We start from the raw sequence: 12,030 nt of genomic DNA, 5'->3' as shown, positions 1-12,030 counted from the left end.
ATGCTCTGTTATCTTTGACAGTATAAATATTTCAGTATAGCAAAGGTGACTAGTTATAAAACAGTATATGGGCACTAATAGTGCTCTAAATAATGAATATATGAACAAGGAAGAAACACGTCTCCTTGCAGTTTGTAGTGATTTACTTTCTTTGTTCGTTTTTCCTTCAGTTCCTTCAGATGTATTTTTTATAAATTCATTGTGGAAGGGCTTTTACGAGCACCTAGGGAAAAGACAGCCTGCAACTCTAACTGTTGACTGGTTCAATGCCACGAGCAGTAAGGTGAATGCCACATTTCTTGAAGCATCCGGCACACAACTTAAACTATCAGGTAAAGTTGGAAATTGAGGAGGGGGTGGTTAGCTATGTGAGATTGGTGGAGGTTTTAGGAGCATTTTGCCGTCTGTTCCAAATACAGCATGCAAAAGAGGGTTGTTTGTGCTATGAGAAATCCTGGTCATGAGCATTGGTAGTGAGGAAGGTGAACTGTCATATCTTGAATTTCAGTTTGATCAGAAATGCTTTGCACAGAATGATTGGTGGGGTGGGCAGGAATTGCTAGCTGTGCTGTTTTAGACATTCCATTTCCTTAGCAGCCACCTGTCTCCTTTGCTACTCAACATTTCTAAATTTGCTTCTGCATACACTTCTTGTGGATAGGAGACTATTTCCATTCTTGCTATGTTTAATGTTCTTTTTTTTTAAGATTAAAAATAGTATACAATAGTCTACTATCCTTTAAAGATTAACATCTGTCAATCTCATACCCACAGATTATTTGTAGATTCAACCAGCTTCAACATACGTTCAACATTGCTTTCAAGCAAAAATTATGCTTCATGTTTTCACAGCTTATAATCAGCTCTATCGATTTGAACATTTTTCAATGTGCTCTAAGAGCTCTGTGAAACTTTGGGAGTTAAGGTTACAAGTTTAAATTACTGTAAGATTATGGAGTTTCACTGAAGCAATAGCATTTGGAGTTTCACTGAAGCAATCTCTATTTAGTAAATAGAGATGGACAGAACCTTGGACAAACGGACAAGGAAGATTCTTACATCATCTGAGAAAGAGAGTGTGTGTGGGTGTTTCTGTTTTGTTGGATCCTACTGTGATCTGGTAACATGAGAAGGCCAGAACTGTGCATGATAAGCTGATCTTGTATTTCATCTATGGTGGGAGGATGGCAGGTGGTTGCCCTGTAACCCATGACTCTATTATTAAAAATGTGATTAAAACTTCCTGGGGACAAGTCACATGGGAAGGGTGCCATGATGCTGAGGGAGCAGATGGCCTCGACCTTTATAGGAAATAGCTTGTTATATTGAGAATTGACTTTCTTACTGACTTTCAAAGCTGATTAATAGAGGTGCCTTATTTTATTATTTATTTAGGTGAGGAAAAATCTCAATATGAATCAATTAGTTGATGCAAATCAATATTACAACAGTGCAGTATATGTGTCATTTGTAGGGTTTCTTAATTTTTATGTGACTTTTGTAAAAAAAAACACATACAAACAGGGTAAAAATATGCTTTAAGACATATTGCATGTGGTTTTCTTTATAGGTGTGTACAAGAAAGAAGAAGCCCATTTGCTTTTGAAAGTTTATCAAATTAAAAATCCTAGAGAGGGCTTTGCAAGCAAGCTGGAAAATGACAACTGGGCATTAGATGGCTATGTAAGTAAATATGTTATCCTGAAGAGGCTTTTGTGTCTTTACTGCAGTCTCTAGTTACTTGTTATGTTCCTCCTCTCGCATACTTTTTTAATGACTGTAGTGGTATACTGCAGTATGCATTAAGTAATGTATGAAACACATCACAGGTCCCTTGGTTCTTAAGAACAATGGTCCTTGCATACATCTGCCTTATTGCCTCTGCTTTTGGGATAGAACGTTATTGCCCTGTTGTTCCGCAAGAATGAAATACACAGCAGCTGAAGTGGGCCAACTTTTTCATCAGTTTTGGAATTTTTTTTATTACAAGAATGGAATGCACACTTTTTGTAACCGGACTCCTTGGAAAGCAGTCATTTAAAAACACCTTATTTGGTTGGAGCTAATTCATTAGGTTTTATTACACTTTGAACATGACTGTCTTGTCAGGAGTAAGGATATGATATTGAAGAACTAAATTAGAAGTCCACTAGTGCAGTCCGAACTGGAGTTAAATTCTTGTAATCTCAGTTACTTCAGTGGACTTAGAAAGGTATAGCTCTGTGTAGAGTTGCACTGTATATTTCAGTTAAAGATGAATTCTAGAAAAGGCATCCACATCTGCATTGAATTTATTCGACTTATCAAGCAGTGATTTATTCTTTAACAGGCAACTACAAAGTTTCAATCCAATTTTCAATTAGAGATACATAGAAAAGTTAAAGGACCATTGCTTTGCAGTACTTCAGAAGCATCAATCTACTAACTACTACAAATGCAGAAGGTCTTTGTGATTGTGAAAATATTTTTGAAGCTGTATATAATGTCTTAAGTGCCTCAATTGCAAACGAGGCTTTCATGTTGTTAAAGGTATCAATCCCCTTTTAAAATGTTTTAATATTTGTTTTATTATTGTACCCCTCATCATCAAATGCAAATCAAAGTGAGGTTATTTTGCTGTCTGGAAGTTATTTATTGGTCTGAGGCCTTTTGATGTGTTTTTTTTTTCTGTTCTAGGTTTCATCGGGGCTTGAAAGAGGTGTGTTCACCTATCAAGGTGACATCCACAGAAATGGCTTTGGAAAATTTATGCTTCAAAGACAAAGTAAGAATTCCTTTAGTGCACTGTATACAGTATAATATCCTGATTTAACCTAAAATCATTGCATTGGCAAATAAAGTGAATAAAGCATATTTCTTGTATGCAATCACTATATTTTCTTTACAAACAATCTAAATTAGTTTAAACATGCCATTGCTAATTCTACTTTTTCATGCTGCTATTTCATTTTTCATGCCACATCAACCCCTAATAAGATGATTGCAGGATGCTCCCAGAAAGGACAATATGTTTATGAGGAATAATACATGGTGCTGATTATGTAGTTTTAAATGTTGTTTGCAAAGTATAGAAGACTCCATTTTTAGAATGTTATATCTCAGTGAAATAAATGAGCTAGACCTTAGTTGGAAGCATAAAGTCATTATCGATATGCAAGATTACTAAACAGAATATCATTATTTGAGGACCAAATTGCACGTAGATGTGGAACATTCTTTTTAACACTTTTTTCAGCAGAGATAACAGTTAAGTAGTTCTTTAGAATATGTAAAGTATGGTTCATACATGACCTCAATAATCCTTTTAAAAGCCCCATAAGGCAGGCCAAAGTGATAATAGATGCCTATTTGTGGTCTCATTGTTGGGATTTGTGGCCTCATTGTTGGGATTTTCCTTGCAGTATAGCTCTGTTTTTCTAAAATGTCATTCTGCTCTGTGTCCTGCTTTCTGGAATTTCAGTGTAATTAGCAGAATTTGTAAAACTAATTCTGGACTTGAAGCATGTACAGTTTGCTGCGTCTTTCTCCTTGCCTTCCATCTTGGTGGGTGGGAGAGCTGAAGTGATTAGCTTCTGATCTCCCCAATACGAAAAAAGAGATGAGAAGCATCTTTTCTCTGTAGTGCAAGCTGACTGCTTGGTGTGGGTAGAAGAAAAGCTGTCCCCCCAAATCTCCCCTCCCCCTCAGACTTTGGAGGACAGGAACAATCTCCCCTTTTCTCTGCAACCCAAACTGACAGCGTGGGGCAGGGAAAGGCAAAGGGGAATTGGTTAGGCTTCTGTTCTGATCATACCCCCTCTTCCATTTGCTGCATCTTAACAAGGCTGGGACGCAGCAAAATTTCCTTGATGGGACACCTGAACAAACATCTGAAAGTATTGATTGCTGTAGCAAAGCTACCCTTGGATGATATCAGGACTCAGGCCAGTTCATACACCTGGATTAAGTTTCATAAAAAATTACTCCTTCAAATAATTTGGATTCAAGTCATTTAAAGACCAGGACCAGTGTCTTGAATTGGTGTTGTGTAGTAGGTATAAGCCCTGAACTGAATAGCCCAGGCCAGTCTGATCTCGTCAGTTCGCAGAAGCTAAGCAAAGTCAGCCGTGGTTAGTATGTGGACGGGAGACCACCAAGGAAGTCCAGGGTCAGTGCACAGAGGCAAGCAATGGCAAACCACCTCTCAATGTCTCTTGCCTTGAAAACCCCAGGGGGGTTGCCATAAGTCAACTGTGACTTGATGGCAAAAAAAGTCTTTGCAACTTTACTGGTGCGTTATACCTTTTGTTTAAGCTCCCTATTAGTATACTAGCTACCACATTTTGAACCAGCTGAACATTCTTCAAGGACAGCCCCATGTAGAGTGTGTTATAGTAGTCTAATCTGGATGTTACCATGGTATATGTGACAGTGGGCAGGTCAGCTTTCATATACATCTACCTATCTTATACAAAGAGGAGCCCCGTGGCGGAGAGTGTTAAGCTGCAGAACTGCAGTCAAAAGCTCTGCTCACGACCTGAGTTCGATCCCGACGGAAGTTGGTTTCAGGTAGCCGGCTCAAGGTTGACTCAGCCTTCCATCCTTCCGAGGTCAGTGAAATGAGTACCCAGCTTGCTGGGGGTAAAGGGAAGATGACTGGGGAAGGCACTGGCAAACCACCCCGCAAACAAAGTCTGCCTTGGAAATGTCAGGATGTGATGTCACCCCATGGGTCAGGAATGACCCGGTGCTTGCACAGGGGACCTTTACCTTTTTATCTTATACAAAAACTCCCATACTTTTTTTTGCCATCAAGTCCCATATTTAGAGCAATAACATTATTTTAAAATCTAAACATTCAGCTGTAATACCATAAATGATTCTGCTCAGTGCTAACCTTCACCGTTGTCTTCTAAAATTGCTCATTAAAAAATCAGTATGAGACAGATACTTGAATTGAGAGCCCAGCCTTGCTGAAGTTGTTATAATCACATCTGTAAGAATTTAATCTTTTTTCTCTTCCTTTTTTAGGTCCTTTAAGCGTAGACACAGATCATCCCAATCATTACTATGGCACAAACAGCAGTTCTGTTGCAGCTGCCATCCTGGTACCCTTCTTTGCTCTAATATTATCAGGGTTTGCATTTTACCTCTACAAACATAGGTATGCTGGATGCTGTTAATTTGAAAGCCTAATGTGTTACATCATTTGAATTAAGTGTGCAAATGTATGTTTGGGGGAGAATTTGAAGACGTTGCTCTAGAATGATTAATTCAGGGCAACAAATTATAACTATTTGAAATCACAAACTGGTGATCAACTGCAAAAAATATATATATAAGCTTTTCCCCCTAGTATGGAAATAAAAGTCTTAAGAATTTGACTGTTGTTAGCCTTATTCAGGTCAGATAAAATGGATTTGAGCGAGCCAACTTTTCTGCTGGTGAAAAAGGAGGAGGGTTTCTTTTTGACCACCAAAAACTACTATGCATGGGACCAGCATGTGCACAAGCTATGTGGGCAGGAGGCTGTAGTAAGGAGAGGAGTTAGGCAAAATTGAGTGAAAGAGCTGTCTGGATCCAACCCATTATCTCTAAAACCATAAGCCTTTATTAAATGGAGCAGTCATAATCAAGCCAAAATTAACCACCTTCAAGGCCACCATTTAGTATCCATGGGAGTGGCCGCGGCTCAGTGGTAGAGCATCTGCTTGGTACACAGAAGGTCCCAGGTTCAGTCCAAGGCATCGCCAGTTAAAGGGACTAGGCAGGTAGGTGATGTGAAAGACGCCTGCCTGAGACCCCGGAGAGCCACTGCCAGTCTCAGTAGACAATACTGACTTTGATGGACCAAGGGTCTTAGTCAGTATAAGGCAGCTTCATGTGTTCATGTGTCTCCAGTTCAGTTAATGGGGTTTGAAAGTGCTTAATTTCAGGTGAGTCATGCCTTATATACACTTTGTCCTTCCAGGTGCCTATGGGTTTTAATTACAGAAGCCATAAACCCATAAAGGAGCATGGCATAATAAACCTACTAGTACATGCTGAGTGAGTTTATGGAAACTGCTGGTAGAGTTGGCACAGTACCTCCTAGCATTAGAATTAGGAATATCAAAACAATATGTTATGTTTTAAAGGAATTGATCTGAGAATGTTGTTTTGTAAGACGGAAATGAAGGCTCCTTGATGTGCTGCAGGACAAAGATACAAAAGAGCTTTTCAGTGGCACTAATATTAATCTGACATATGCAGCCCAAGCATTGAATTGGGCTTTTCAACTTGGAAGAAATTTATAACATAAACCATTTCCTGCTGGATCTTGGTGTTGAGAACCGGTGATTCTCCTGAAAATCTTGAAATGCTTGTCTTGGACATAGGGCTGCCAGGTTCCTCTTCACCACTAGCAGGAGATTTTGGGGTAGAGCCTGAGGAGGGCGGGGTTTGGGGAAGGGAGGGACTTCAATGCCATAGAGTCCAATTGCCAAAGCGGTCATTTTCTCCAGGTGAACTGATCTCTATCAGCTGGAGATCAGTTGTAATAGCAGGAAATCAGTTGTAATAGCAGGATATCTCCAGTTGGCAACCCTGCTTGGACATCTAAGACATTTACATACAATGATTTGGATCCAATGATCTGTGAACAGGCCGGAGTTTGTAGAATAGATTTTTCCAGTTTCTCCTTCCCACTGCAAAACCACTCCTGAGTGCTGGGGCATTCTCAGGAGAACATGGGATGTCACTCAGGAGGCTGCACTGAAGCCAGTGCTCCAATGTGATATGATCAAATTATCTGTACAGATCCAGTAGGCACACACATAGGGTTGCCAGGTCCCTCTTTGCCACCAGTAGGAGGTTTTTGGGACAGAGTCTGAGGAGGGTGCGGTTTGGGGAGGTGAGGGACTTCAATGCCATAGAGTCTAATTGCCAAAGCGGCCATTTTCTCCAGGTGAACTGATCTCTATAGGCTGGAGATCAGTTGTAATAGTGGGAGACCTCCAGCTACTACCTGGAGGTTGGCAACTGTGTAAGAGTAGGGGCTTTTACTGTTCTTTCCAGTAACAAGGAATGCTCAGCTCACAGTGGAGGCCAGGCACAACAGGGATAGACATTCACAACTGGCTGCATTCACCATTAGCTGCAAGAATGTGTCCCACTTTTCACCTCCATCCAGAGGTTGCCAAAATTGCAAGTGACAGGGGAAATCATTTCTACTCTATACCTTATTGGCACTGATGGAGATTGGTTAAGGAAAGGAGCTACAGAGTTCACCCTGCTGCTAAAATTCAGAAATATCACAACTATCTGTAGCTTCTGAAATCAATTTTTAAAACGATCCGAATGGGAAATAATACTGAAGATATTTCTTGCCATTTACCAGGCACTTAAGTACTGGAATGAAAACATTCAGCACCTACCAGAAAGCAATCCCCATCTGTTACATTCCACATTTGGCAGCATCTACTGGTGTGTTTCTTGAAGTGTTTATTTCACTAAACTTGGGATGAATGATTTAATGTAACAGAGGAATGAAAGTATTTGTGCCCTGCAGTTTAGCAGCCTGATTTTCAGAATGTACTAAAATGAAAAGAATTTTTTTCTGTGTTAGTAGTGGAAAATAATATGAATGGCAGTGATAATGAGCTTTCATCTTTTCCCTGTCACAGCCTTTAATTTTTTCCCCAAGCAAAAGTCACAAATTGTTGAGCTGCTGACAGAATTCTCTGAGGGAAAAGGCTATCTGTAGCTTCCCTGTGTTCTTTCCATTCTTTCTAATAGTGGGTTATGCTGAAGTACTTGTTGTTTCTTGTTGCTTTTTGTCAATTTTACCACCTGCCTTCCCAGGATAGGGTTGCCAGGTCCCTTTTCACCATCGGTGGGAGGTTTTTGGGGTGGAGCATGAGGAGGGTGGGGTTTGGGGAGGGGAGGGACTTCAATGCTATAGAGTCCAATGGCCAAAGTGACCATTTTCTCCAGGTGAACTGATCTCTATCAGCTGGAGATCGGATTCAGATTCAGATTGTTTATTTATGGCCCTTAGCCAGATAAAATTACAGACAACAGTTTACAATCCAAGTCTTAATTCACTTAAAATATCAACCAGATTACCTCTACTATTTGGACTAAGAGTATACTCTATGGCAATGTATTTTCATTGCTGCCGTACAAAATTTTGCAACCTGAGAGGTAATAAAGGGGTTATCACCTTGTAGGAGCTTTTCGATCTTTTCTCTTTCCCTGTTGGATCCCATTCTCAGTATATGGGGCTCAATAAACTTAGAGTGAGGTATTGTATAAAAATTACAGTATAGAAGGACATGCTCACTAGTTTCTAAATCCCCAGATTTACAGGGGCAGAATCTCTCCGCCCTAGGTATCTTCTTAAATTTCCCCTCTAGCATAGCAGAGGGAAGGGCTGCGCACCTAACCAGGGTAAAGGCCCTTCTATATCTGTTTATCTCTAAATAATGGAGGTAGGCTGCTTGTGCAAGGATAAATTTAGATTGGGGTGAGACATAAATTGAGGCACTCTTGCTACAGCTGGAGATCAGTTGTAATAGCAGGAGATCTCCAGCTAGTACCTGGAGGTTGGCAACCCTACACTAGGAGTACATTTCCAGGGAGTGATCCCTTGACACTGGGCGCCCCATGTGGAGGAAGCAACCATGTGGGTCTTTCCCATCTGATTGATCGTGCTGGGGAGAGTTGAAAGGGAGCCACACAACTGGCGTGCCCATCCCTGGTGCTTGTGTTGCACAACACACTTATTTATATACGTATTTATTTATTTGATTTATAACCCGCCCTCCCTTGCCAAAGCCGGGCTCAGGGCGAGTAACAACATTAAAATCAATTTAAGTTAAATATCTAAACATTCTTTTAAACTACACAAATTTAAACAGTGTAAAACATAATCTACAACATCAGATGGCGCTACATCCGGCACCCGCTGAGAAAGCAATCAGCAGGCCATCCCCTCTAGCTTATGATAAACAAATACAAGTAAAGAGGGGAGAGACAGGGAGGCCAACACTGATGACATCCGTGGTTGTTCTCAATTGTAGGCCTGGTGGAATAACTCCGTTTTGCAGTCCCTTCAGAACTCTTTCAGGTCCTGCAGGGCCCTGATGTCACTAGGAAGAGAGTTCCATCAAGCTGGAGCCAGGGCTGAAAAAGCCAACATCGTGAGACTGTGTCATTGGAAAGCAGCTCCTATGCCTTTTTTGTGTATATCTGAAGGGGATGGTTGCTTTTTCTGATCTGATGTTATTTGTTTACTTATTGTTAATTCAGTGTTCTCATTAGCAAAACCAGGTTAACAGTGTGGCCATCTAAAATATTAAGCATTGGTTTGGGTCCAGTGGAAGATTTCCACATGTGCTTGTACAAGTGCACGTTTACTGAAAAGACCATGCTGGGAGTTTGCCCTAAATTAAATAGATTGTATCCCAACTTGTATTTCTCCTTGTCCATTATGCAAGTAATTATTGGGATCAACAGGTATTGCAGAATATCTAGCACTATTGCTTGAGGAAGTGTAACGACACTACCTGTGTATTTCCATTTCCATTTCTGCATCGTTGGATCCAAACCAATGGTGGATCTCATAGTGTTAATGCATCATTACTGTTAAAAACCGCTTTAGCTGTGCCGTATTATTTGCAATGACAATGTTTTTTCCTCTCCAGAACAAGACCAAAAGTACAGTACAATGGATATGCTGGACATGAAAACAGCAATGGACAGGCATCATTTGAAAATCCTATGTATGATACAAACTTAAAACCCACAGAGGCAAAAGCTGTGAGGTTTGACACGACTCTGAACACAGTTTGTACAGTGGTATAGCCTTCAGTGCCCAATTTGACTGATTCATAGCCATACCTCTGATGGACAAGCAGTAATTCCTTTGGTGCCATATACCGGTTTCTCTTCTACTCTTGGTTCTGCTGCTGTAATCTCTAAATTTCCAATCGGCATAGATGCAGCAAGGCTCTCTGGTAAAAAATGTCAGTCTTCTGGGGAATCAAGACCAAGATAATTTCTTCATCTCAAAGGTGGATTTGAAATACCTGGCTGTATTTGCTCCAAATCAAGGCACACTTTGAAGGAAGACTGCCAAGTCATACCCATCTGTCATATTTAAATGCCTCAGACTTTCACATTTGTATGTGGCTGGATGCCTTTCAATGCAATCTTCTGGGCACTTGGATCACTCCTTTGGGTACTGTGACAAACGATAGCACCATACATTATCCCCAGGAATAAGAACATTGGGAAGGATTTTTTTTTTAAAAAAAACCAACCAACCAACCAAGCTTTCTTGAATGAGAAGACTACCTTCCTTGGGGGCTGCACACATCTACAAAATGCTTGACCATTGAAATCTTCTTAACACATAGAACAAATCTACAGTATATCTCAGAAGTTAATGCATTAAGGCAGTCTGCAAACTTCCCAGTCAGCTGATGTATTGCAAAATATTAATGCACAATTTTTTGCACTAGTGTGGTATGAATGACTGAGTAAGATGCTGGTTTTTAAAAAATCAAATATACAGGGTTTATATACACACTATCCATTGTATATAAGCATCCATTTTTTCTTATCTTTTTTTTTTTTTTTTGTCAAGCAAAGCATTCCATGATCATTTTATCTTGTGCGCATGTTAAAGAACAGTTCCTGTCCTTAGTCCCCATTGGATAACTTGGTCACAAAGAGACTTTTTTTTTTTAGTTTATTTTCTCGGTGGTCAGCAGTTCAAACCAGCCAGAGGAGGGGGGAAAACACATGTTTACAAATCTTCATTCCCACCCAGTAATTTTTTTAAATTTCCTTTGATGTCATTCATTATTGTTGACATCATATTCTATAACAGCAGGGGGGTCAAGCAGCCGCTGCTGCTGCTTGCCATGTACAAAATGTGAATAGTAATTTATTTTAGATAGCTCATAAAGCATGTGGGCCTCTGCCTACAATACAGTCTTCCCTTCAGCATTTGTTTTCCACCTTCCCACTGCTTTATGACGTGACGTTGTTTTCTGATGTTACATTTATCTTAAAAACACATTGCGGTAGCATATGTAACCTCCAGCCCCATCTGACACCGCAACCATTACATGTCTCCATGGCACACACGTGTGTGTGTGGATGTGTCTATGTGTGTGTGTGGATGTCTTTTTCGCTACATTTTTAACCAAGACTGCTTAATGCTTTGTAATCACACAGCTTGACAGAGAAAGTTTCAGATTTAGAAGTATTCAACTAGTCCAACGAGAGTAGCCACTTTCTTCTCCAAGCAAATTGGGACATGACAAAAATTTGTAGGCAGTTGGTTCACATAAGCCTTTTATGAGTACTAATCTAGGGGTGGTCAACCTGCACATGGATGCCACACGTGGCACTCAGGCAGAGAGAGCCGGTTGCAGTAGGCATGGCTTTGGCACTGATGCAGGCCTACCTCCAGTTCTGCAGCTCAGAGGACTAGAGGCGAAACTATGACAAGCCACAGGGGGCAATATGTACTGTAATGTGTGCTAGATTGGCATGAGCTCATTGTTTGGACTTCATTTGTGGAACAGATTGCCAAGAAAGGTTGGCTACCACTCTACTAATTTATTCTAATCAACCATAATTGAGTTTCAAACATTCCATAAAGTTATTAGGCTTTAATCCTATGAAAAGTTATCCTGTGGTGTGCAGAAAAGCTATTAATACTGACAGGACTGTAGGACACATACCCATACACTGGGTTATGGTCTTATTGTATGGTGTAATATGTACCATTATAGCATGATTACATGAATTTTTGCACTGCTGTATATCTTTTTTTTTCCCTTCCTTGGGACTATAACATTGTATGTTGCCATTGATTTGCTCCCTGATATTTTTTAGAAAATTACTGTTACAATTTTGGGAGATTCTGATACCCCATTTTTAACAAGTAATTTCAAAGGCCAGGATCTAAACAACCACACTACTAGTTGTGTGTATTCAAGGAGTCTTTGTGCCTGCCCTCGCTCTGACACATGACAAACCTCTTTTGAAAAGTAT

The 12,030-nt window shown here is 40.2% G+C and overlaps 1 protein-coding gene across 1 annotated transcript in view; it reads left to right on the top strand.

Moving 5' to 3' along the window:
- Positions 1-10,265, top strand: part of CSMD1 (CUB and Sushi multiple domains 1) — a 439,588-nt gene extending 429,323 nt beyond the window's left edge. Inside the window, exons 59-63 of the mRNA XM_056856290.1 lie at positions 171-332; positions 1,571-1,683; positions 2,677-2,764; positions 5,011-5,143; positions 9,666-10,265. Coding sequence (XP_056712268.1) covers positions 171-332; positions 1,571-1,683; positions 2,677-2,764; positions 5,011-5,143; positions 9,666-9,825 — 656 coding nt within the window. The 3' untranslated portion in view covers positions 9,826-10,265. The remainder of the gene's footprint in view (positions 1-170; positions 333-1,570; positions 1,684-2,676; positions 2,765-5,010; positions 5,144-9,665) is intronic.
- Positions 10,266-12,030: the final 1,765 nt, after the last annotated feature.

The sequence above is a fragment of the Euleptes europaea genome, chromosome 10, assembly GCF_029931775.1.
Source record: "Euleptes europaea isolate rEulEur1 chromosome 10, rEulEur1.hap1, whole genome shotgun sequence".
In the NCBI taxonomy this organism is placed as follows: Eukaryota; Metazoa; Chordata; class Lepidosauria; order Squamata; family Sphaerodactylidae; genus Euleptes; species Euleptes europaea.
This window is presented reverse-complemented; position numbering and strand designations above follow the sequence as displayed.